The 27,709-nt window shown below is 44.6% G+C and overlaps 1 protein-coding gene across 1 annotated transcript in view; it reads left to right on the forward strand.

Annotated features, from left to right (window-relative positions):
- Positions 1–2,331: 2,331 nt before the first annotated feature.
- LOC147906132 (uncharacterized) overlaps positions 2,332–27,709 on the forward strand; it is a 320,331-nt gene continuing 294,953 nt past the window's right edge. The window contains exons 1-9 of the mRNA XM_087386859.1: positions 2,332–2,437; positions 2,521–3,045; positions 3,208–3,561; positions 3,728–4,048; positions 4,146–4,484; positions 10,016–10,336; positions 10,483–10,833; positions 10,929–11,273; positions 19,771–20,106. Coding sequence (XP_087242985.1) covers positions 2,332–2,437; positions 2,521–3,045; positions 3,208–3,561; positions 3,728–4,048; positions 4,146–4,484; positions 10,016–10,336; positions 10,483–10,833; positions 10,929–11,273; positions 19,771–20,106 — 2,998 coding nt within the window. The remainder of the gene's footprint in view (positions 2,438–2,520; positions 3,046–3,207; positions 3,562–3,727; positions 4,049–4,145; positions 4,485–10,015; positions 10,337–10,482; positions 10,834–10,928; positions 11,274–19,770; positions 20,107–27,709) is intronic.

The following is a 27,709-nucleotide window of genomic DNA, read 5'->3' on the forward strand; positions in this document are numbered from 1 at the left end:
TGTCTTTAGGTTCTCATTTAAGAAATAATTTTGGTTTTGTTATGTTTGATTTAATTGAGAGTATGTATGATTCTAAGTCAAGTTGCAAATGAGCTAGCCATTTATTGAAAGAGAGGGATTTTTCATAGTGCAAATTATGAAGTTCATCTTGGGTTTCCTTGTGTATTTCTTGATATTTGGATCTTTCTTTGCCTAGTAAGAGTGTGAGTATCATTGTTTCATTTATTGGTGGTTTAGGATAGTGAAATCAACATATCTTGTTTTGTTTTTTGGTACATGTTGATGTATGTCGCTGTGTTTGAATCTCTTTCATATTTTCTGTTTAGGAAGTTTTTATCACATGTGATGTATTCATTTATAAAAGTTACTATTTCCTCAATATTATTGTAAGTATGCTTTGGTTCATTACTACTCGAGTTGGGCAACACCTACGTACATCTAAATCTACAATCAAATCTGTCATTACAGTCAATTTCACCACGCCATAAGTAGCCATCTTCTATCAGTGCTCATTCCAGTTGGATACATACGTAAGTACCCATGCAGTGAAATTGTAAATTTAAGCTACAAATAAAATGATTATCCAAAAACACACATTAACCCGCACCATACTTGTCGAACTTTGCACCAAATGCATATCGCAACGTGTCATGAAATGGACGAGCCATATTGTTTGAATCAAAGCACGTTTGCACGCATCAAGAATGTGGACAACAAGAGCAAAGGTCCAAAAGACATGAAAGACTCCACATGCTAGACGCAACAAGAGTATTGACGAGTGCAAAGATCTAGCAACCACGGAGGTAATATTATTCTGTCTTCACTTCTCATGAACGTATCCATAGCTGGCATGCTAAGTAAACCACATGACAAGCTAAGGCTCCTGCAAATTCCAAACAAAGAATAGAGCGATAGTCCATAATCCAACCTTAGCTTCCTGCAGATTGGAAGCGAAGCAGAGTGACAACGCGAGGAGACATGAAGCATTTGCTACAAACGAAGATCTACATTGACGTGAAGAGATACTAGAGCAATCGACAGGAGCAACAGAGGGCAGCCGCGAACAAGCATGCAAGAGATAAAACCCTAAACCCTAACAAAGATTATGAACCCCTTAACTACACCTAAACTACAACTAACCCTCACACTAATCACCATTTAAATGGTAACTTGACCTAATGAACTCATTACTAAACCATGTGCCAAATTCTCTACCAAAACTTTTTTGGCCTGCCACCACGGGGAGGCCTTAGTGAAGGCGAGGCCTGCTTCCAAAGAGAAAATGCTTATTTTTTTATTGTTTCTTTTTTTGCTCCACCATTTTTCTCCCACTTCTCCTCAACTCTCTCTCTCTCTCTCTCTCTCTCTCTCTCTCTCTCTCTCTCTCTCGCTCTCGATCTCCAAGCCCGATGCAGCCAAGAAGCTGGAGCCTTGCTCCAACTCCTTTTGGGCAGGCCTTATAAATGACAAAAGTCATTCAACTTGTTTTCCTTTTTTGTGTTGTATTTAAATTGAAATTGCCAATAGCACGCCCCCATACGAGTGACTAAGATAAAAGCCTAAGCTACCCTGAGCATTGAGGATCAATACATTTTCGCCAAGAAAAACCATTCGTCAGCGACGCTGGTCGTCGAAGGAGAAATCAAGACCGTTAGATGCACCGCTTTCCATAATGAGAAAGAGGCAGCAAGACTACATTGGGAAAACCAGCTATACCAGGGAGCACTCCCACGTTGCCAATAAAAAATGACCGCCACACATGCCACATGTCATGCATCGCCAATACCAGGGAGCACTCGCACGTTGCTAATAAAAAATGACCGCCACACATGCCACATGTCATGCATCGCCATCGCTTCCACTGTTTCGCCAACACTCTCACCTTTTCGCCACATGCCACACGACAAGCCATCAAACCAACCAACAAGAAAATGCCACATCATTCCCCACTCCTGATGGTCGGAAGCTTCGATCCCCGATGGCCTCCGACTAGTGGCCGGTGGCCCAGCCCGTTAGTTGGCCCCCGTCCCTCTCTTCAATCAAGTTCAAGTCATCATTGGAAGTTGATGGAAACCATGAAATCGTACAGAAAACCAAGTCTGATGAAAGCCGTGAAAGTCGAAGTTCGTTGGAAGTTGATGAAAGCCGTGAAAGTCGAAGTTCGTTGGAAGTTGATGGAAACCATGAAAGTCGAAGTTCGTTGGAAGTTGATGGAAACCATGAAAGTCGAAGTTCGTTGGAAGTTGACGGAAGAATTGTGAAGGCAACGACAACCCAGACTATGGAGACAAACATCTTGAACCGATTAAGGGAGTGGTGATCTCAAGCCTAATGCCAGACGGGCAAGCTTCTGGAGTGACATGCGAAGCTGCTCTGCTGCTGAAAAGCATACATATTCCGTGGCTTATTCCGTGGCTGTTGTTCCTCGCCATACGCTGTAAGCTTCAGCTCTCCGATCGTCAATATGTGATCTCCGTGCATAATTCTCCTGCCATCCGTTAATCACTTGCTCTTTGGCAGGCACAGAAAGTAATCTTGTCCTTCCAGCGAGTCAGGGACCCAGTATCTGGTGCACAAGATTTAAGTGGCGAGGTGCTGTCGATGAGGCAATTGTGGTGAGGGAAGGACAACGAATGTATTTTGAGATGTGGGCCTTCAAACCTGCATGCGACTGTAATAAAAACCTTGCTCCGCGTTGCAATCGCCTGGAAAATCCATTATGCACATACAGCTACGAGGCTGAATGTCAAAAGATGACATCCTGTAGCTCGTGCGCTCCTTACACGGAGACCCCCCCTGCCGCAGTGTTTTTAGCACGTAACACCGGACATCCAAAATCACTCAGACTCTCGGGAATCATAGACCAAGTTGTTGAGCCAATAGAGGTTGCCTCCTGTTTACTCGATCGTCCTACTCCTCAGGGATACTACACAGGATTTTGTTGGTATTCTAACACTCAGGCAAGCATACAACCATTTTATACTTATATTTTGAGTGCAGGTGGCCCACTCATGGATAGCATTGTAATAACGACACTCGTAGCAGGTATAATACCACCCAAACGCTATTCGATTTTATCCAAACTGTTGGTGTGGTGGTTCAAGGCCTGTGCTTTCAAGTTGATAATTTTGATTTCTTGTCCTCACGGCGGCAAAAGTTCTTCGTGCAACATGCACTGCTAAGAAACTAATCATCAAGACTCGCCAGGATCAGTCTCTGTATCTGTAAGCACTGGCAATTGGACAACTCCAACTGGCAATGTATTTCGTGTTGGGGAGAAAGCAATGTTAAAGGTCTTCCAAAGGGATACCTTTGGCAATATTGTGTCACGTGACACTGTGCTAAAGGTGGAATGTTATAATTTCACAGGGTACGTAACTAATGACCCCAAGGTGACTGTAGCCTTAACAACAGAAGTTGTGAGGTATGATTGTGACAATTCTCCCTATGGGTTTGGGTATATTTCTTGGTACCCAACCCAGGCAGGAAACTTCTGGCTTCGGGTCGGCAATGGTCCAACTAATATTCGGGGCTCCCCTTTCCCCTTCGTTGTCATAGCAGGTAAATAAGCCTCAAGCTGTATGCATTTGTCTTTTTGTTCCTTTCAACTGCCATGTGGTGATGGAAGAATCTATTCCATGCCATTTAGTTTTCCTGGTAAAATTGCATATACATGCTAGTGATGCATGTGTACATATCACATAATTCGTTATTCTAACTTCTGCAGGCCCTTTCTCAGTCAAGAGCTGCATAGGATATTGGCCAGAGTCTGTCAATATCTTCACTGCAAGTAGTACAGCAACTTTTCAAGTCTCACAAAAAGATGAAGGTGGTAACAACTTTGTTGGAAAGCCATTCAATTTCATTATGAGGATAACTAGACGCACTAATGAAGTCAATATACCTCTTGAGTTCTCTGTCAACGTTGAGCCTAATGGAGTTCAATTAATTTCGTTTACTACAACATTAGCCGGTGAATTTTACCTTCATGTGGGCAGTGCCCAAGACGAAATAAGGGGATCACCATTTTCATTCAAAGTTCTACCGGGTAAATGATCAGAGTCTTTGTTGTTGGTGGAATTATTGTTAACATGAAAGCACAGTTCTAAAAAATACCTCAAATATCTTATGCATTTCTGTTCCAGGTCCGATCAACGTCTCATTATGCACAGGAGCCTGGCATGATTCCCATGAGTTTGGAGCAGGTGATGAAGCGAAGTTCATTGTGACTCAAAGGGATTCTAATGGTAACATTGTAGGCTTTGAGCAGGGCAGGGGTGACATCTTGAGTCTTCAGGTCAAGATTGTTGGACAGCTGGGTGACGCACAAGCTATCTCCTCAAAAATAATTACATCAGCAGATTTTGTGACAGGGATTCAGACTATACGGTTCAATCCTACATTAGCAGGAGAATTTTTCCTGCAAATTGGAAGTGGCATTTCAGCTATACAAGGATCTCCATTCAGCTTTTTAGTCAACAAAGGTACAAGTCTATGATATCCTCTTTTCAAAATAATTTCTAGTGGTTGGAGCTGCTGCTCCTCTGCATCTCCCCTCCCCTGCTGCCATCTCTCCCTCACCCTGCTGCCCCCTCCCTGTTGCCCCCTGCCTCTCCCTGTACTCCCCGCCTCCCTCAGCCTCCACTCTGCTCCCCCACCCTGCCCATCTCTGCACCCCCGCCTCTCTTCCCTCTCCTCCACCTGTCCTCCCTGCGCCCCCGCCCTTCTATCTGCCCTCCTGCCTCAGCTCACAGGCCCACCACCCTCACATTCTGCCCCTTGACCCCCTCCTAGCCTCCCCTACCTGCTAACTGTCACCCCAACTGACCCCTTAGCCCTCCCCGACAACTAACTTCTCCCTCCCTTCTCCTATCTGCCCCCCTGACTGCTAACTGCCCCTCTCCCATCTCCTTTCTGCCCTCCGACTACTAGCACTCCTTCCCCTCGCCTCTCAGCTTCCTGTCTCCCTCTATCCCTGCCCTCAGCCTCTTCCTTCTCTTCCTATCCTCCCTCAGTCTTCCTTCAGCCCCTTCTCTCAGCTCAGCCCCTATTTGTGTCTCATTCTTCCCCTCACCTCTCAGCGTCCTCTTTCAAGCCTTGGTTTTGGGATGGAGCTTTATCGATGTTTGAGTCGGCCTTCCGACTTTGATTGACGGATGGATCCCATTCAGTCAATCCCCGACCAATTCCACTGGCCATGAGAACCGTTATTTTTCCAAAAGACAAGTTGCAGCAGCTCAAAAAGGATGTAGAGCTTGAAAGCTCCACCACTCTTTTCACGCACATCCATGGGTCCCCACCATTCGTACATTCAATTATTGGGACATGGCTTCTTCCAAGTGGCTTTCAATTCTCCTAAGGCCGCAGCACTATGCTCAAGGCTAACCGCTTGGGGCTTGGCGCCAACAGAATTTTCCTTTCACCCGTGACGTTGTTTCGATCCTATAGAGGAGAACAAATGGGTCAATTCTCTTTATTAGATCTCCCGGTCTTCCATAGGTTTATCATTGACTTGCCGCTACCATTGGAACTACTTTTGGCTTGGTCACAAAGATTCCCTCTTCTTGGTCTGCCTTCTTCCATAGCATAGGTCATCAGGTCTATGGGGTGCCTAGAGTTAGGGTCATTGTTTCATGCTGTAGCAGCATATGGCTCACTCTTTCGTGAGAGAGTCAAGATTGTTGCAAGCAGGGCCAGTGAAAGATTTGCATGACCTTTCACAAGAGAGTGCCCAAAGAAGAAGAAAAGACCCAAGAGGTATTTTGATGCATCTCCTCCTCGTAGCGCTCCTTCGACATCTCTTGCACATCTAGCATCAGTGGCATGTGCCACTCACCCAACGCCAGCAACACATCTAGCACCAGTAGCGCATCCAGGACTTGCCGCCTCCCGGTGGGTTGTAGTCAAAGTTGCAGCTCCTCTGTCAGTCTTTAGCTCAGGAGGTCCTTCTCTTACCTTGGATCCCTCACCTACTAGAGCGCCTGATACTCCAGACTCGGTTGCAACTAGTGATCTCTCTCCGTTGTGGCCACGGATGCTCCGAGTGTGGGCTTGGACGAGGCCATTGATGCCTTGCATACGGATTCTAATTCAGGTCCTGTCTTCCATCCAAGCAACCCGCTTCTACCTCAGCTCCTCGGATCAAGGGAAGGAGGTAGTTACTACCTCGTCCCCTCTTCTGCAAGCAAGGATTTTATGCACTCCAGCACCATGTTTGGCTGAGAGGAACTCTCTCTCTCCATGGGTTGACTTCGGAGAGATTGAGTTTATGCCCTTTACATTTGATGACATGGTACTTGGTGTTCCTATCGATAGAGCGTCATTTTCTACACAAGTGGGCACTCTTTCTCCTTTAGGTCTTCCTTCTTTACACTACTCTAGGAATTCTACCACACATGAGGGAGTTGTTTCGACCAACAGAACAGGTAGAGTTCTTCATCCTTCTTTGATGAGGATTGTTAATTCGAATATCCAGGTCCTGGGTGGTGTATCACATCACCACCGTAGGCAACTGGTTCGCAGTCAGCTTCATTTAGGTGTTACTGGGGGACCCGTTGACATTCTTTTTATTCGAGAACATTCATGGCAAGATTGCCGTGAACCTTTGGAGGTTCAGGTTCATAGTTGACCCTACCTGTTCTCACTACCTCTCTGTTGTGGAGTCAGTTCAGCATTGCCTTTGGGATTGCAGACAAGCCAGGATAATTTGGAAGGGGTCAGCCAAGATTCTCAGTACCTTTATTGATCACCCCTTCTTCATGACTTGGGGCTCAGTTGCTTGGCTCTCTTTCGGGGCCCCAAGTCTTCTATGAGAGACATGACTCATCTTGGGCTTTATTGATTCATCGCCATTTCGTTGAGCCATGCTCTCTAGATGATGTTTCAGCTTCACCTTTCAGAGTTGTACATGCATCTGTGGACTCTTCTTGGGAGATACTGGCGAGTCTTATAGCGTGGCATATTTGAAGAGCCAGATGCACAAAGGCTTTGGATGGATCCCAGATCCACCCTTCTTATACCTTGGCCAGTATATGGACAAACACTATCCATACACTGATGGCCATCTAGGTGACCGTGCAGGGGTCCTCACGTGCAGCTGCTAGGAGAACTATATTTTTCGGAGAATGGTGGGGCTTCCCTTTCTTCTTTAAGACTACTACAGGGTTGACATGGCATTTTCAATCTCAACCTTGGTTGTTTTCTACCTCCTTTCGAGGGGTGTTTTCTCATGCACCACATGATGTATTACTGCCTTGAGTTTTTGCTCTCATGGGTTTTATTCATACTTAATAGAAGTTTTTGTTATGAAAAAAAAGGAGGTGTTTCTATCAAATACTTGGGTTGCCACGTCGGTGTGGGCATGTCTCCTTCATAGCAATTTGCCCCATTGTTGGAGAGTATCAGGAGAACTTTTTTGAAGTTCAGCTAAACTTGATCGTGGCTTTCAGCATGGTGGTGGCCAACCAAGTGCTGCTAGCCACCACGGCATCGTTTGTATGCTCATGTTGGTACCATCCTAGGAATTGCATCACTCCGGTCAAGAGACCGATAATGAATTTTCTTTGGAGTGGGCTAGATGGTTTGGCAAACACTAGTCCAGACTTATAGAGTAGAGCCCTATTTTGCAAGGTGGTAGTCAGAGGACTTTTCTCACGAAACCCTTCAAGGTCTTCATGAAGCGCTCGAGGAAGAACAACCATCGTGCATGTACAGTACCGCATATAGCAATCTCATCCACCAAATGCACTATGAGATGTAGTTGGCTTGTGAGAATAGAACGTGGAAATGTCTCCTCCACTAAACAAACCACCTCCACTGACATAACTCGAGCATTCTCAAGCATGGTGGGATCTATTTCCTTTGAGCTCACATACCTAGAAAGAAAAAAGTACACCATATTAGCAATATGAAAACCTTGCATGGAGCATTGATACGCTTCACATTTTGTATCCTGTAAAGTACCTCACAAGTTCGCCCATCTTGTAAATACAATCCTTCACGTCCTTCGATGCACTACGAGAAATGCTAGTAGGTAGTATGAACTGAACACATGAGGAATGGTTGATTAGTTGCTTCTAATTCTCCTCCCCTTCTATGACTGCTATCTAGAAAGCCTGGGCCAGCTTCAAGAGTACTCTTCGTAGAGTTCCCCCTTCAATCAAGAAGAGATTGATAGGAAGGATGTCATGTGAAATGACAATATACTTGATGATCATGGCAGACGACTTTGTACTTCTCCTTATGTGTAGTGGTCTAGATGGGAGAGAGGACCTTCTTCCTCTGTGGATTCATGGAAGGATTTCAAAAACTTGTCAGATAATCCGATTCTCCAATTAGTAAGTCACCTCAGAGGTAGTGCAGGGAGCATATGCAGCCATACCCTTGGATTGGGTACTTCTAGGTGATAGGCCTTACTCTTTGTTTACTTGGATCGGGGCCTACGCAATTAGGGATCCCACTTCAGGTCGTAGGACTACGAGGATCAGACACGGATGCTTTGGTCTCTAATGTTCTTGTTAGGGGCAAGTTGTTCAAGTCTACGGCTTATATACTTGTGCATTGTCCATCTCAGCCTCTTGTGGTTGTAGGTCATGTGGAGCAATGCTCTTTGGCTTCAAGACGGTATCTAGACCCTAACCCATATCACATTTCCCTGGTTCATGGAGTATTCGGCTCTATGGAGGTATCCCCATAAAGTATTTGCAGATGGACTTTGAGGAGTGGGAATGGATTGATGCAGGGCACTGATAGAAGAGCCTCCCCTTTTTTTGTTACATGTTCATTATGGCTAGGAAGTTTCAGCCCAACCTTAGAGATTGGAAGCCCCCTAGAGATCCTTATTGGGAGAATCTTTAGATTTCTGCTGAGTTTGCAAAAATTCTCTTAGAATAGACTCTAGAAATCCCTCAAAATAGAAAAATAACTCTTTTCTTTTGGCTTTTTGTTCATGGAGGGACTACAATGAACCAGTGAAGGTCCATGTTCGGGGATGACTTTACTTGTATTCATTGCCTTTCTGTTGTGGAGTTTGTTCAGCATTGCCTATGGGACTGCAGAGATACGTATGGAAAGGGATTGCTAACTTATTAAGCACCTTTAGGCATTCTCCTTTCTTCATGAACTGGGGCTCGGTAGCTTGGCCTTCTCTTTTTGGACCTCAAATGTTTTATGAGAGACGTCATTTGGTTGAGTTATGCTCTCTGGATGGCGTCCCTGTCTGTCCGTACAAATCTGCACATGCCTCTATGGATACTTCATGGAAGATTCTGGAATGCATATCAGCTTGGCATATTTGGAGATCTAGATGCACAAAGGCCTTGGATGGTTCCCAGGTGTACCCTACATACACATTGGCTAGCATTTGGACAGACACGGTGGACAGACACGGTACACACCTTGGTGGCCATTTGAGGGAGCATGTAGGGGTCTTCCCAGATAGACTCTACCAGGAGGACTGTTTTCCTAACGGAGTGGAGTAGCTCCCCGTTCTTCTTGAAGTCCTTCACAAGGTTGAGGTGACATTTTCAGCCTCAACCCTGGATTTTTTTCTTGCTCTGTTATAGGAGCTTAATTTTGGCTTACCAGGGTATTGGTTTCTTGCATGCCTTGCATGATGCATTTCTTCCTTGAGCTTGCTCTTGGAGGCCTTTTTCATACTCAATAGAAGTCTTTTCTTTGGGTTAAAAAGAATTAAGGCATTCAATCCTTATACTATTGCTACAGTTGGCTATTCATCATAGATTATTTGTAAAAGTTTTGCGCTCTCCCTTTTTCTGTTTTGGTTTCTCAGATGTACTGGCGGAACCAGTTGTAATTGGAACTTTATGTGATTATCTGTCTCGTGAGGCATAATATTTAAAAAAACTTCTTTTTTGCCCCTCCCCCCCCCAAAAAAAAAAAAATTTGTTCAAAAGCCAAATCCGAGAACTGCAAGCTAGAGTTCTACATGAGACTCAACACACCCTCCTGATTTATTAATTGGGCCACTTTCCTATTCCTTTGGATGAGAATTCAGGTCCCATCTCAGTGCCTCACTGCAAAGGCCAGTGGCTCAATAATATGAATCACTTCGAGGCAGGAACAACAGCTGTACTGAATGTGATAGTAACAGATATGTATGGCAACGAGTTCAACACCTCATTCCCTTTTATTGTCAGCATACAAACAAGCTCTGAGATAAAGACTTCAGGTATTCCGGTGACCATGAAACCTGGATCAGAGGCAGGCTACATGTCTATTCAGTTGACACCCAAGCAGGCTGGTAGTTATGTTGTTGCAGTTGGAAGCAGCACGGAGCCTATTTCAAATTCACCGGTTCCTTTTTCTGTCTCAGCAGGTAAACTACACCTCTATTGCTCTAAAATTGATTGCTTTTGTACAAATCATCCTATGTAACCAACGTGAGCAAGATCTGCATTTGGCATTTTTTTTTTCTAGGAGACAAGATTACTGATCCGTTTTTCAACATGTACTGTGTGTCAGCTTCCCTATATTTGCCAGATTGTTTGGCTAGCTGGTCTGATGGTACAAATACTTTTGAAGCTGGTAGCACTGCAACATTAAGGATCTTGCAGATGGATGCATTTGGAAACAATATCAGTCATGCAACTGGTGTATTCAATCAAAGTTTAAGTTACATAACACAGATCAGTGATGTCCAACTTAATAGGAGTGTGCAGGCTGATGCAATTGAGATATCTCAGACAGCAAACCCAGCTATTGGATATCATTACATCAACTTACACCCTAAACTAACAGGGCATTACTTATTGTCTATTGGGAACAACAAGCAGATTCTTCCTGACTCACCATTTCCTTTCTATGTAATTGCTGGTATGAGACATGGGAATCTTGGCATTCAGGATTTTAAAGCTGTAGCAAAACTACGCTACCACAGATTGCTGCTTCTAATTTGTATATCCTCGCAGGCCATATTTCTCTGTCAAATTCAAAAGCTGTCTGGGAGAAAAATACGAGTACGCTGAAAGCTGGGTTAATGGCTTCTGTGCTTCTTCTGGCAAAGGATGTGTATAATAATACGATAAATGCCACAAGTGGAAGAAATGAGGAAAACAGTTTTGTTGTTGGAGTCATTGCAGCTTTTCCTTCAAAGGAGATTAGGCAGGATTTGAATTTAAGCATTGTTCCAGAAGAAACTCAGGGGTGTTGGTTGATCACGTTTTGGCCAAAACTTTTAGGGCACTTCCTTTTGCAAGTGGGAACCTTGAATGGGAACATATCAAATTCACCACTTCCTTTTTCGGTCCATCCAGGTGATGTATTTACATTAGCACATTGACTGAATTTTGACTAGGCAAATTTGGGTGGATGTGCATTTCCAATTTAAAAAGCTCACCTTTCAGCAAATGTTTTGGGAATCTAAGGCCTTCGATTTTGTAATCCTAAGAAAAACTAACAATTTCAGTATTGAGTGTTTGTTATATACTTGGGGGTAGTCATATTTTTCTTTTTGAACACTGTAATATATTACACTTCAAAATGCTCAAGCAGAAAAAAAGCAGGAAAATACAAGGGGACCATCACATAGGGTATAGTTCATCTATTGGCTAGTCTCTTCAGCCTTTCAGATGATCTGCTGGTCCTTTGAGCTAAGTTCCAGTCTTTACGGGATGATCCACCAATGAAATCACAAGAACCTAATAATCGGCCTGTGCTAACATGGTCTCTGCAAAATCCAACACCCAATCCTCATAGCATACTGCAACAAACTGTAGAGAGTTCAGATGGTAGCATACATCTTCACAAAGGCCATTTCTACTCAAAATTTTAATCTATTTTGAAAAGGCCTTGGTATGAGAGATCATGCACCTGTAAGGGGGTAGTCAAGTAATTTTTCATTTTACTTTGTATCACTACCCATCGGTTGTTGTATCCTATCACAAGATGAATTTGTGCAACAATGGTACTTTACGTGCCCTAGGTACCTCTGAGAGTGTTTCCAGGGGACTTCGAACAGACTTGTAAGAATAGTATGATTTTGTAGGACAGTAGTGTACTAGATAGTCTAGTTATTTTAGTTAGTTCTATTTTGGCTTCACTATAAAAGCCATGCTTTTACTTTCAGTTGTGGTTTAATGCAATCACATTGTCCTCTTGGTCTTGAACTTGTACTCTATTTTGCATTACTTCTTTCCCAACATTGATAGTCCTCCAACAATATCTTTCTCATATTTGTGGTGGCTATGTTTGTTACGCTCTAGCCGAGGTAGCATGACCTCGGAAGAATTAGTCGACATTTCCCTTAAAGGATCTATATTTGTAATATATTTATTTGCGCTTCATGTAAATGATCGGGAGGGAATTAATGTCAAGGTCCTAGGTGAGGGTTGATAGCACCAGACTAGGTGGATCTAAGGCTAAGGGTCTAATGCAATAAATGTGCCTAGCGGCAAAGGAAACTAAAGCATCCCAAGAGAGGGGTGAAATGTTGCATTAGTAAGGCCCTATAATGATGACATGTGGCATCTAGATCCATCTAGGGAGATGGGGCTTGTTGAAGCTAGTGAGAGGTGAGAATGAGCTTTCACGGAAGGTTTTGAATAGAATTCTTTGTTAGCTCTCACGCTTCAGCAAGAAAAGGCTGGGTGGAACAAATTCGGTGCTTCTCCTGTGATCTGCCTATAGCTAGTAGTTAGTGTATTTACAATTGGTATCAGAGCCCTCAGGTTGAACGAGGGGTTGGGTGAAAGACCTGCGAGACAGGCAGTGATTGGCCGGGACGTGAAAGGCGTCGTGAGCGAGTAGCTGTCGTGCAGTGACGAACGTGTCTTTGATCTTGGAGCGGACAGCAGGTTGGAGCGCAGGCCTGACGAGGAACGACGTATCTGTTTGGTGGTATTTCCGCATTGGCTAGCAAGAGCTTGCGGTGTATTAGGTGAAAGCTTTGGTAATTAAGCGATACGTGGATTGAACGGGTCATGCAAGGATGGTTGACGAATTACGAATGATCTAACGACGAACAGCAGGACCTGGGGACAGCGTGGTGGCTGAGCTCATATTATGGGAGACCTTCGAAGCAATTCGTGGGTTTGGGCATGGTCATGGAATAGCCCGTGAGCAAGGTGTTGGCACTGCCCGTGGTTTACGACGGAATGAAGACCTTCGAGGTGTTATGTGGCTGACTGGTCTGAAATAGATGTCGACCTGCTTCCCTGGCAGACTTACAGTCAGAGCCCTCCAAGGCCACGCAGACAGCTTGTAGGCTCAGACAGGGGGTTTAAGGGAGACTTAACCAAGCTTGGGCTGCCATTGGGGTTACTTTCCTTTTCACTCCAATGGTGGTACTTGATTTAGGAGTTTTAGCTGGTTTCGCCTGCTTGGCTTGACCACTCGGCTGAGAACCACTTCCTTTACTAATCCACTTCTTCTTAAACCCAGATTTCTTTTGGTACCCATACTGGGTCCCGACATGTGCAAACCCACTTGGCCTGCTGCCCTTGGCATCTTCATAGTTCAGAGCTATGGCTATTGCATCATCTAACGTGTTCGCGTACTTAGCCCGAACTTCCATTTTTATCCGATCATTCAATCCAAATATGAAATCTTTCACTTGGATTGATTGAGGCAGGGGTTCATCAACCTTCATTACACTCTCTCGAAACTTATCAGTGTATTCAGCCACTGACAAATTTCTTTGACGAAGGTTTCTATACTGATCCCAAGCTCGGGATGCTTCGTCAGGAGGTAAGAAGTGTTTCCTGAATTCTCTTTTAAACCCCTCCCAGGTAGTCGATGCTATACCATCTTTTTGTTGTTTAATCCACCACCGATCCGCTGCCTCACTAAACATGTGGGTGGCCTCGCGGATCTTCTTGATGTCATTTCTGATTTCACAAATGGTGAACGCCTCGTCCCATTTGTGTGACCAGGTCTCAATGACATCAGAACTACGGTCATTCATCCGACCAGAATACTTTTCCAGCCTGTAATTGGCAATATTTGGTACTTTAGCCTTCCTAGGCTCGACCGTATGGACACTAGACTCCGGTTCCATTGGAGCTTTTCCCTTCTCATCTCGAGAAGGTCTGGCAGACATACTGTGTATCACTCTCTTAAGTTCAGACTGCCCTGCATTGGCCTGTAACTGTTGCGCTAATAACTGCTGCAAGGCATCCTCAAGCAATGCAATCCTGCCAAATAAGGTGTGAGCTCCTGGGCGCGACACCTGCTAGGTCGGCCGGACTCCTGACTCACCAGCGTCCCTCCTGGAAGCCCCTTCTTCTGCTTCCATTCGGTTCAATGGGTGTTTTGTTTTGTTTTGTGGGTTTTTTATTTAAATTTAAAAAAAAAAAAAAACACCGCTAGAACACTGTATTTACAAACTGACACAATTCAGTGTACTGACACTCTGACACAATTCCCTATACTAGTGTGCATGTGGGATTGCAGGTATTCCCTGACTAGGCATTTGACACATGCATAACCCAAATAGCGCTTTTCCCTATACTAGGGAAGCTCCTGCAAACTAACTCTGATTGAAACACAGGCATAGCCTCAAGCATAATCTGTCCCTGCTATAGCATCGTAAACTGCAAACACTGCTACAACCACAAAAGCCTAATCTGTTTCTAACAAAACAGGAATGACAGAACAAAAGGGAAAATGAGTAAAGTGCTCCCTGGTCTTGTTCGCTCCTCTTTTTTCTCTGTCAAGGCGTGACTCCAGAACAAAGAGAAAAAGCGAGGAGAGAAGGCTTGTGTTTTGGATGCCTTCAGCCTCATCAGTGGAAGGATTGTCCATGGAATAAAGATCGTTGGATGGCTGAGATGGTGGTCTTAGAATGCGACGTGGAAATGGAGGGAAGTCCCAGAGCGGAAGAGATGCAAATTCAGCTAGCAGGATCTTCTCAGAGGTCAGTACCTTGTTTGTTATGTGTGTCTGTTGCTAAGCTAGTAACGAGTGCACCTGATAACATCCTATCTAAGCCCGCAGCAACGGGGTATACAGCCTTTAATGATATGGAGTTAATTAAAATGAAAGGGCAAGTGGCCAATCATGATGTCAATGTGTTGTTTGACTCGGTGTCAACTCACAATGTGATTAACTCCAAGCTCGACTAATCCATCTGACTATGCATATACAGTCAGGATGGCAGATGGAAGTTCAACTGAAGTATGGGACCAAAGGGTTACCAAGTTGGAGCTTCATATTCAGGACTATGCTGAGAAGCTTGATTTTGAAATGACCAAGCTTGCTCATGCAGATATAGCCCTGGGTATGGCGTGGCATTCTAGGAAGAATCCAGCCATTGATTGGAAAAAGCACGTATATCAATTCAAGATGAATGATGTGCTTTATGTCTTGCGAGGTAAAAAAGATATACCTCAGGGACCGTTGGTTTCCGTGATGGAAATCCAAAAAGCTCAAGAAGAGTTTTTATTCCTTTGCACAGCATCGGTAGAGCCGGTTGATGATTCTTCGGCTAGCACTGATGTTATGCAAAATGGTGAGATGGCCAAGCTGGCTAATCTTATAACAGAGGAGTTCTCTGAATGTTTTAGGGATGAACTACCTTATGGGTTACCTCCAGAGCGGAATGTTCAGCATAAGATTAAAGTGATCCCGGGGGCAGAACCTGTAAATAGACCTCCCTATAGAATGAGTTTTACTGAAGAGGCGGAGGTGCGTAGACAACTGGAAGAATACCTCAAGTTGGGGCAGATTCAACCAAGTTCCTCACCTTTTGCTTCGCCAGTGATATTAAAGAAGAAAAAGGATGATACGTTTCGCCTCTGTATAGATTTTAGATTACAGAGCATTGAATAATATCACTATTAAGCACAGATATCCGATGGCTCGGATTGATGATTTGCTAGATGCATTACATGGAGCCGTGATTTTCAGCAAGATAGATCTTAAGTGTGACTACCATCAGATCCGGATTAGAGCCGAGGATGTGCATAAAACCGCTTTCAAAAGCAGGTTTGGTCATTATGAGTTTTTGGTAATGCCCTTCGGACTTACCAATGCTCCAGCGACAGTCGTCATGCTTATGAACGATTTACTACGTCTGTATATCGGAAAGTTTGTAGTACATTTCATTGACGATATTCTGGTGTTTAGTAAAAGTATTACTAAGCATCGTGAACACTTGAGAATAGTGTTCAGTACTTTGAGGAAAGCCAGTCTTTATGTAAATAAAAAGAAAACTATACTGTGTATGGTTAGGCTTGAATATTTAGGATTCATAATTACTCCCGAGGGGGTAGAAATGGATCCAAAGAAAGTGGCTGCGATACTAACTTGGCCAATCCCTCAGAGTTTGACCGCGTTGCGATCATTCTTGGGATTTGTCCAATTTTATAGAAGGCATATCAAAGAATATTCCGAAATAGTATCGCCATTGACTGATCTGACCTCAGATAAAGTACCTTTTACATGGGGACAGAATCAACAAGAAAGTTTTAACACCATAAAACAAGCTGTGGTCACAGGACCGGTGTTAAAAATAGTTGATCCCCAGAAACCATTGTTCCTGGAAACCGATGCAAGTGGCATTGCGATAGGAGCAGTCCTCCTTCAAGAGGGAAGGCCAGTAGCCTTTGAAAGCAAGAAGCTTTCTCCCTCTCAGAGGAATTGGCCAACTCATGAATTGGAGTTGTATGCTGTTATCCATGCTTTGAAAACATGGAGGCACTATTTGTATGGTTCAGAGTTTTATGTGGATGTGGATGCACAATATGAGTTTTACGGTATTAGAGAGTGCTCTAATGACCGAGATTAGAGAAACTCAAAAGGTGGACGAGTTTGTCCAGAGTCTATGGCCTAAGGCTCATATGTTAAAACCCAGGGAAAAAGAAAAGGATGACCTAGCATCCAGAAAAGGCCAAACATATGCAAGATATACCATAAGGGATGGTATGCTGAAAAGAAATGGCAAGGTTGTAGTACCTAGTCAGAATGATCTCAGGCAGAGAGTCATTCGACAATGCCATGATAGCCCATGTGCGGGACATCTAGGGGTTGAGAAGACATATGATCTCGTGAAGCGAGATTTCTTTTGGCCAAAGATGAAAAGGCATATTCATGAATATGTGACACGGTGTTTTTCGTGTCAGGTAAGCAAGGCCGAACGGGTGAAGCCACCCGAACTTTTACAGTCCTTGGAAATACCACTAAGTGGGAGAGCATTTCCATGGACTTTATTGTAGGGCTGCCTACAACACAAGGAGGGTATGATTCTATCCTTGTGGTGGTTGATCGTCTAACCAAGATAGCTCACTTCATTCCGACTAGAGAGTCTGTTAGTGCCCCGCAAGTGGCGGATTTGTTCATTAGACATATATTTCGTATGCATGGATTGCCTAGATCCATAGTGTCAGACAGAGATGTCAGATTTACCGGTCATTTTTGGACAGCGGTATTTGAGACACTAAGGACTGAGTTGGGAATGAGTAGTGGGGATCATCTACGGATGGTCAGACGGAAAGAGTCAACCATACTTTAGAGGATATGCTGAGGGCATATGTGTCATTGAGGCAACATACATGGGACAAGTGGTTGCCATTGTTAGAGTTTGCCTACAATGATAGAAAACATTCCTCTACAGGGTTCAGTCCGTTTGAGTTGAACTATGGTTATAGACCAATGAATCCAACTATAGTTGGAGTACCTCAGAGAGTGCACCGCGAACTTTGTGGTTCAGATGCGGGAGATGCTAGCATTTGCGAGAGCTAATATCCGCCAGGCTATGGATAGAGCCAAGGTGTATGCGGATGAAAACCGGTCTATAAGAGTATTTAAGGAAGGAGAAAAAGTTTTTCTCAGAGTTCCTTCGCACTCGAAGTCGTTAACTTCAGGAGAGTGTGCTAAGTTCTCACCTCGATATTGTGGGCCGTGGTTAATTCAAAGAGAATAGGCAAGGTAGCCTAAAAATTAGAACTGCCACAGGGGTGTAAGGTGCACCCGGTTTTTCATGTTTCGCGCTTAAAGAAATTTTTACATACAGGTGACTCACTAATCGAAGGTGTGGTTTTGTTTCAGGAGATAGAGCATAATGCGAGGCGCAAACCAACAAGAATCCTGGACCGAGGAACAATGCAAATACGAAATCGGAAGATACCCATGGTGTTGGTTGCATGGCATGGTCAGCCTCTATCCGAAGCTACCTGGGAATCCATGTACCAGTTGTGGAGAGTGTTCCCAGACTTTATCATCGAGGACGCTGATGTCTGAAGAGGGAAGGAATGTTACGCTCTAGCTGAGGTAGCATGACCTCGGAAGAATCAGTCGACATTTCCCTTAAAGGATCTATATATGTAATATATTTATTTGCGCTTCATGTAAATGATCGGGAGGGAATTAATGTGAAGGTCCTAGACTAGGTGGATCTAAGGCTAAGGGTCTAATGCAATAAATGTGCCTAGGGGCAAAGGAAACTAAAGCATCCCAAGAGAGGGGTGAAATGTTGCATTAGTAAGGCCCTATAATGATGACATGTGGCATCTAGATCCATCTAGGGAGATGGGGCTTGTTGAAGCTAGTGAGAGGTGAGAATGAGCTTTCACGGAAGGTTTTGAATAGAATTCTCTGTTAGCTCTCACGCTTCAGCAAGAAAAGGCTGGGTGGAACAAATTCGGTGCTTCTCCCGTGATCTGCCTGTAGCTAGTAGTTAGTGTATTACAATGTTGCTATGCTTTGACTCTATATTTTGCCATTGTTTCCATGTTGTGCACCCTTCAGCAGCTCCTTTAATTCATTCAGAGAGTTTTATGGAATATTTACATCAAGTTTCTTTCAAGGGATTAAGGATGCAGAAGGAGATGCAGGTTTGAATGGCCAATTTTTCTTCTTCTCACTATCTTACTGCTTTAGTATTAAGTCCTTGTATGTATATCCAAAACTTCACCAAGTTCTAAGTGCCATTCCATTATTACCATAATCCGGCAAGGCATCATTTTGACTCATACAGTTCATTGGCAGGATGCATAAGGTAGTGCTATACATTCTCAGGATTTATCGTGATGTATTCTTGGATTCTTCTAGATATATGTTTATTGTGATGTGGTACTTAACTGTCAGGTGTTCAAGCCTTCCATGTGGAAGTGTGTGCTGGTCCTTTCAGTAACTTTCTAAGCAGGCAACACTGTTTCACTTATTTTCTAAAGGGGCTTACTTTTTAGTATCCTTGGAATGGTGATCTACATCTGGATTCATGTCCGGGAACACATCTATTTTTGTTTATTTTTAAAACAATACCCTTTGTAGAAAGTGGCAAGCTTATGTTGGATTGAGATGTAAAAAATTTACAAAGTATTAGTAACAATCAAGATGGTTATCTGGAAGTACAATACCGGTATATGCCTAGTTCTTTTCAGGTACCATAAGAACCAGTGTGACATGCTATATATATAATCCCTTGATTCAAAATTCTACTTATACAAAATCCCTACTTGGCCTAGGTTGGAAAGATTTTTCTGCTTACTAGTCTCTGCAGATTGAGAAACCTGCATCACGAGATAGGAAATGTCTTCCCACTATTCATATGGTTTCTTGCATCTTTCTATAAATTGTTCACAATTCTGTTTTCTCCTTTCGTGTCATGTCTTTCCTCTTGTATTTCAGATGCTTACCCTTATTTACAAATGGATCTACCATCTGTCTGGAATTTGACTTTGCTGTGGCACTCCACTTTGTTACTCATTACCTCTGCATTTATTGTTTCCAAATCGTAGAGCTTATAACAATGCATTCTCTCACATTTGCAGTTGTGCTTACATGTATTGATTATAGTTGCTATGTCTTCTGCAGGCCCACTCTCCCTTATGAAGAGTATTGGCGACTGGGAGGATGGAGTAAATGAATTTCAGCCACCTGGAGTGGCTAGATTTTATCTCACCCTCAAAGATTTAGGAGGGAACATTCTTAATGTGAGCAACATAAGCATCTACAACATCTCTATACAAGTCTTTGAGAGCTCTGGTGCTCTCCTTCCCACTCCAGACATGCAAATCAGCTACGCAAACAATGGATCTCAACATTATCTGGTTACATTTTCTATCTCTCAGGTTGGCCAGTATGTTTTGGCTGTTGGAAAGGGAATAGATCATTTGGCAAGATCTCCCTTTCATTTCTATTATATTGCAGGTGAACATTAATGGAAGTTTGGCAATTTCTGTTTTCTTCTTCCCTTAAAACACGTTGCTAACCTATCCCAGAAACATCAAGTGTGGCTACAACCCAGCTACAAGATTCACCTATGTGCAACCATTATGCCACAGCATGTTTTTTTCCTTATTTCCTGGAAAAACTTAGGATACATTCATTCGCAAAATACCAGATGGCTCCTCCCAAATGGACCATCTGATTGCATTTGACAATTCAAGTGATATGCATGAACTCAATCCTAGAACAAGTAGCTATGCAGAAGAGAAAACAGCCATAATGAGACATTAAAAAGAAACCAAAAATACATTATAGCTTTGTAGGAAGCGATACATAAGTGTAAAGGGTCCATTTAGCTTTTTATGTTTTAAATAAGAGTGAGAGTGAGAATGAGAGAGAGTGTTTCCATCTGGACAGCTATTGGCTCATCGACACATTGCTCCTGCACTTTGCCACAGATGTTCTGCTTCTTCAGAGACTGTGTCTCACTTGTTTTAGCATTGTCCGTGCTCTCGTGAGTTTTTTGATCTGCTTCGACAACGCCTACAAGCGAGATTCCCATCTGTTCCATTTGGGAAGTTCTTCTGGGTATTTGGGTTTCATCCATCCAGACCGGAGATTCATATTTTCTTCATTTGGGTTCGCTACTGGGCACCATGGACTTTATGGACATATAGGAATTGTAAAGTCTTTGGTGATATTTATAGCCAGGTCTCCGTCCGCACCTTCTCGATGCCCTACCCTCCACACAGGATCGGTGGGACCTTGTACATACCTCCATCATCTCGGCAGCCCACAAGTCCTTCCCCGTCACTTGCCACACATCCAGTCCTCCACCAGTCGGTCTTGTGCCTTGTAATGGATGGTATGATGAGGAGTGTAAAGAACTCCGCAGGAAGCTTCGCCTTGAGACACAGGAGAAGTCTCCCCTCCTCATTGAGACCAAGAAGAGTTACAAGCGTTTGGTGCGACGCAAAAAGTGCCAATTTCTAGCCCGGAATGAGGAGGAGCTGAGAAGTTTACTTTTCAGCTGTGATTCCAAGGAATTCTGGAAGAAATTCCTTCGCTTGAAATCTCAAACTCCTCTTACAGACCCGCAGGTTTGGCTTGCCTATACTTCCACTTTATATGATATTCCAGACCAGCCACAGATCGACTTATCCCATGTGCCTAGACCCACGTCCTCTGCCTTATTCTCATCCAATAGTGTCCGAGCAGCAGCTCATCGTTTGAAGACTGGGAGAGCTAAGGACCATGATGGATTGCAAGCGGAGTATGTAATCCATGGGATTGATGCCTTAACTACAGTCCTCTCCCGTCTTTTTAACGAGTCCATTTGTACAGGTCTTCCACCTAGTTGGCTAGAAAATACTATAGTACCCATACACAAGTCGGGGGATCCTTTGGAGGCGTCGAACTACAGGACCATTATGATTGGCCATGTCACGGCCAAGATTTATGCGACCATTCTAGAAGGACATATAAATGACCATGCCGAGGCGAAAGGCATGAGAGCTAGAGGGCAGGCAAGATTTCGTGCAGAGCACTCGACTCTAGATCATATCTTCACACTCAGGGCTTTGATTGAGGAGGCGAAGTCACGTAAGCAACGGCTCTATTGTTGCTTCGTGGACTTCAGAAAGGCATTTGACACTGTGCTGCGTTTCAGACTCTTCCAGCGACTTCGTGACTTGGGATTCAATGGGGAGATTCAATGGGCGATCATGGCCTTGTATGAGAGAGTCACAGGTAGAGTCAGGACACGGGCGGGGCTGTCGGGGGAAGTACGCAGTACGATAGGGGTGAAGCAGGGGTGTCCTTTGTCTCCGACACTCTTTGGTCTCTATATCGATGAGTTAGAGATGTACATACAGACGATGGGTGGTACAGGTTCTTTACTGGCAGGATCCACGATACCGATTCTTCTCTATGCAGATGACGTGGTTCTTATTTCTTCCTCCCAGCAGGGTTTACAGGCACATCTCCATGCACTCCACAACTTTTGTCAGGACAGAGGGTTGTCTGTAAACCTTGGGAAGACCAAAGTCATGGTCTTCAACACGTCATACCAGGTTTATAGGAGAGGCGAGTTTTCTTTCACATTTTATGGGCAGGAGGTGGAGCTAGTCAGGGAGTATACATATTTGGGTGCCACATTTAGAGGTCCAGTCTTCACCATGACGCATGCAGCACGAGATAGGATCAGTAGAGGGTATGCCGCCTTGGCTCTTCTCGAGAGGCAGTGTGCACAGTCACATTTTCAGCATCCCGACACGAAGTCCTTACTTTTCGATACGCTGGTGAGACCTGCAGTCATGTATGCTAGCCCCTTTTGGGCAGGAGATCTCAGTGTTGCAGATTGGAGACGAGTAGAGAGGTTACAGATCATCATGTTCTCCAGATTGATCAGAGCGAAGCCCACGGTACCGCATCAGATTACGTTTGCAGAGTTCGGAGCTACACCCCTAGCGCTAGATGCAGCATTTCAGTTAGTTACATACTTGCATAGGATCAGGGCGCTCGGAGACTCAGCAGTAGGCAGAGCACGATTACCGTGGCTAGCACTGACATCCTCGCAGATGTTAGCGGAGAGAGGTCATACTTTTTGTTGGTACCACACACTCTCCACATGGCTCACCTCGCTGGGCTTGGATATGGATAGGCTACCACCATTTCGATACAGCATAGATGCCCCTCGCCTCCCTCTCACTCGACATGAGCTCAGCCAGGTTATCAGGGCAGATTTGTTGCAGCTACACACGTTTCGCACTTGGGTTCATCCCACGGAGCTTCCTACGAAGATGGCCACATATCGTGACCATTTTCTCAGGATTTCAGAGGATGGCTTCATCATATCCCCAAGATATATCGGCGTTCATATGTCGCACTCACTCAGGATTGCCTTGGGCCAGCTCAGGGTATCTTCCCACAGATTAGACGTTGAGGCCGGCAGGATGCGTCGTACAGCTACCGGACATAGACCCAGGCGAGAGACTAGGATATGCCCTTGTTGCACTATGGGGGAGGTGGAGACTGAGGAGCACTTTGTTTGCAGATGACCTTTATATTATGAGATCCGTGGCAGATTTCACTGTTTATTTGGGCACGGATTTGGACCTCTCTCTCGGATTATGGAGTATGAGGATCAGTATTGCTTAGCGTTGTTCATCAGGGAGATCACCAGATACAGAGAGAGATTCCTCAGAGAGCACCGTCGCATCCCTGCCAGAGACCTGGTTATTCATGAGGAGCAGGATGAGGCGCAGGACCATGAGCACAGAGATAGCCCATCTTGCCAGAGAGCACCGATGGTTCCACCCGGAGGATGTACATATGACATGATCCGGCAGCACCGCAGGATGATCTTACATAGAGGCCATACCCGTCGCTTTATTTCTAGACGACGGAGGATGATGGCAGATTTTCGGAGGAGATTGCTCCATGGAGACTTGGCACCGCCAGCAGCCCATTTGACACTTGCCCAGATCTTCACACTCATGGCAGGAGGCATGGTCGATGGCCATGACTTCCATCATTTCTTTGGATCACAGACCCCTTAGGGAAGACGATGTTCCTCATATTTCATATTTTACATTTTGTATCTAGGCAATTTTGGTACTCTATTTCATTTCATTTTGTATCTAGGATTTTTGTAGCCATTTTTGGCATCTTAGCAGTATTACGATGAGGCCACCTAGTTGGCGCATCGTTGATGATGTATTTTCCTTTCGGATGATTTTGTGTCCCATAGGCCATGTATGGCCTTCCGTGGACCTTTAATAAAATTTCTTTCTTTCTTTCTTTCTGCTTGGCTTTTTCAGGCGTTCTCTGCAACATCTTTCTTTGATTGCTTGCAGACACGCTGAATAGATCATGAGGTCTTTTTGGCATATACTGAAATTTTCAGTTGATGTAATTGTAGCACCTTGTTTTGAGGTTGCTACTCATGTAATATAATCAATCAAAGATTTCACAAAAAAAAAGGAGAGTGAGAAAGAAAGAAAGAAAGAAAGTGTATTATTGTCCACTAAAGGCCAAAATGGGCCCATGGGACATCAAGAACTCTGCATACAAGATAGCACAAAATCAACGTGCCACAAAGAAGAGGCATCGTCGAATATCATCTAAGTGCTACGCAATACAATGCAAGTGAAAGTACATAATGTCAAATCTGAGCCTAAATGCAAAGTAAACTAGATGCAAGGAAACCGCCCCTGGGTGCAAAATGGGGGGATGAGTACAATATGCCAATGCAAAGATACAAGTCCAGGTGTCACGGAGCGAGAGAGAGAGAGTGAGTGAGAAAGAAAGAAAGAAGAAAGAAAGTGAGAGAGAGAGAGAGAGAGAGAGAGAGCGATATTCCAGTTTTTTGGAAGATTTTGTTTCTTGACTTGCTTGTTTATTTTTGCTTAGTCACCTGCTTCCTTTCTTCTTTATTTCTTGTTTTCTTTCTCTTTTGTTTATTTGTTTATTTGACGTATTTTAGTAAGCATTGGGTTTGCCCAAGAGACTCCGCAGGTCTTTAGAAACCCAGTATAGCTGGTTATGCTTGGGCATTGATGACAACATAAGTGTTGCTTTGCTTGCTAAGTATGTCTTCTTTTTGTTTTTCATAAAAGTTTTTGTTTACCTCTTTTTTCTTCTCTTTCATTTTCTCTTTGATTTTCTGTGTAGATTTTTTATCTTTAGAACAACAAAAAATCTAAATTTGTATGATTGGACTTATTCTAGTCTTACAAAGGTATGTATATACATTATAGCTGAGCTCAGGCGGACCTATTCTGGTATAATGTCCACACACTGCATCAATGGCTAGCTAATAGAACACATACCTCCAACTCCTTGACTCACACTATTATAACTGCATACCTATGAAGCTTACTGTTGACGCTCTAGGAAAGACGGGTCACCACCATTGCAGCGAGCATATTTAGCCACCTCTAGGTGTCACTGTATTACAGACTGACTACTCATGAAGCTCACCACTCCTATATAACCAAGATCTCATTGATCTAAGAGTCTCAACCTTCTGGATGATCATAAGCCAGGAATGCTACACCCATGGATGAAATATTGTCATGTTTACATGACCACGTACTATGCCGAGATCAAGTTTGGGTTCTACCACCCCTACAATCCCCCTCTGAAACTTCAGGAAAAAAAACAACAGAGCCAAGAAAACAAAATTTCCCTCCTCTTCATTCAAGTAGCATCAGTGAGGAACTATACACAAGAGTCTATGTCAACTAAATTGAGACAAGCATTTGGCTGCAGATTTATGTACTCTCTACAAAATGGTATCTCATCTATAACTCTCTATGAGACATGTTAGTGAAAGTTTCTACACATGAATTTAGAAGGATCTTCCACTGAGGAGAGACCCAATTCACGATGACAACTAACCAATCAAGAAAAGCCCAATGCACTGCCACTCAAAACCTGATGTGCATGAAAAGCATGTTTATTACAAATCATATTCACTCAGAAAAGAAAGTCTCTGTCGTCAAGAGGCTCCATGAAGAAAAATTGCTCTTTTGAGAAAGCCAGGTGGAAGAAGGGAAAGGGGCGAAAAGAGGAGGGGAAAGAAAGCCACGGATGGTGACCTTGAAGCAGCCTGTTGCCAAGCTGTTAGAGACAGATGGGGAAAGGAAGGAGAGGTCAAAGGTAGGGTGGAAGGGGATGGAGTGGGGGAAAGGAAGGCAAGGATGAAGGTGGTGGAAGGGGGGGCTAGCTTGGAGCTTGGTGAGTAGGGAGCTTCTTCACAACAATAGAAACGAGCTCTTCTCCTAGGTCATATACCCAATGGAGCTCTCATGCCACCCACGCTTGAAACTCCTCTAACCCATCTATCTGAGAAACCCAATCTCCTCATAGTGCCCTCCAAGAAAGACCACTCCACCCTATCGTAGGCCTTCTCAAAGTCCAAGAGAAGGACGGCCAACGGCTGTGACTCTTCTCTGGACCAATCCACTACCTCCTAGAACATGAAGATGTTCCAGGATGCTCCTGGACACAAACCCAGTCTGTGTGTCATGGATGATGTCGGTAATGTGGGGCCGTAACCGCAAACTCAAGACCTTGGCGAGGCTCTTGTATGCAGTATCAAGCAGAGTGACCAGCCTCCATTGTCGGATGTCTGACCTATCTCCCCCTTTCGGGATCAAACAAATCCACCCCCTGCTCAAAGATTGAGGGAGAAGTTCTGTGTCAAAAATCTCCTGCCAAGCGAGACAGAAAGGGGTGGAGATAATCTCCCAGAAGTTCCGGAAGAAGGACGGAGTCAAGCCATCCTCACCCGGGCACTTCTGGGTCGGGAGAGCCTTGAGGGCTTCCCAAAGCTCCTCATCTGTGAAAGGCTCCTCAAGTCTGTTGCATAAGTCCTGCAAGACTACTGGCAGAACGTGATCAGCTCTTGGGCCACAAGACCAGTTGGGGTCATCCTCTCCGTCTGAAAGAGCTGGCTGTAGAAACCCGTGGTCATGTCCAGAATCTCTTGCAGGTCGGTGTGCATGATGGCCTGCAAGTCCCAGAGACGCTGTAGCTGTGTATCTGCCGATCAGGACCCAGTGGTCTGAAAGAACTGCTTCGTCATCCTGTCCCCGTGCTACACCCATTGGGCCTGGGAGGAATGATAGGAGAACTCAGCCCGCTGCACCTCCGTGTCCTGGAGCTCGAGACGAGCGCTCTCGAATCTGTCACTAAGCCATTGAGACACTGGGTCCTACTCCCTGAGCCTCTCGATGGATGCAAGGTCTCTCCTCAAAGCCCGCTCTTGCTCCTGAAGGGTACTCCTCCGCCGAAGGGCGTGAGCTTGCAACTCCTCACTGCTTCTCTGAATCGCATCGGCCACCAACGTAGCCCAGTCCTCATAGGGTGCTATCTCTGACTGCTCCCAAATCCCTGCCATGACCTGTAAATCTCCTCGTCCTGCAGGAGGTCCTGTGGAATGCGGACCCCCTTCTGGGGGAGACCTCGACGGGACTAATCCAAGTGAAGTACCACTGGAGAGTGGTCTGACATCGTGGTACCTGCCAAAATCCCTGTAGATCCGCCTCTGTGTAGTGCCCAGTCCCCAACATAGAAACGGTCTAGTCTCTCTAGCAATCCATCATGTCTCCTTTGTCCAAAGGAGAAGAGAAGGCTGCCAGGTGTCCTGCCGAAATCTGGCTCTTTCCACAGGTCTTTGCCACCGATCATGAAAATGAACTGCTCCCAGGTGCTACACTTTGCTGTTGGCATCTCCGAAAAAGAGGCTCTGCCCTGCTTGTCTTCCCCAAACTCCAGGTTGTTGAAGTCACCTCCAACAATCCAAGAGTCTACATCCGGAAGACACTCTGACAGCCTCCTCCAAAAGGCCGGGCAGTGCTATCTACACGCTGGGGCATACACGTTCAGGATCCCGATCCTGGACTCTCCCGTCTGAACTCCCATCCAAACTGCTCGTCCTGGAATGAGCTCACCTTGGTCGTAGACCTCTGGGGCCAAAGTGTGTGAGACTGAGATGCAGACACCTCCACTCTGTCCTACCGCAGGGGACCTCTCCTCTGGACTTCTCCCTGGGAGAAGGTGATGGCGTCGACTGATG

This window comes from Dipteris shenzhenensis, chromosome 1, assembly GCF_047967505.1.
Source record: "Dipteris shenzhenensis isolate YYH24624 ecotype China chromosome 1, Dip_SZ_1.0, whole genome shotgun sequence".
In the NCBI taxonomy this organism is placed as follows: Eukaryota; Viridiplantae; Streptophyta; class Polypodiopsida; order Gleicheniales; family Dipteridaceae; genus Dipteris; species Dipteris shenzhenensis.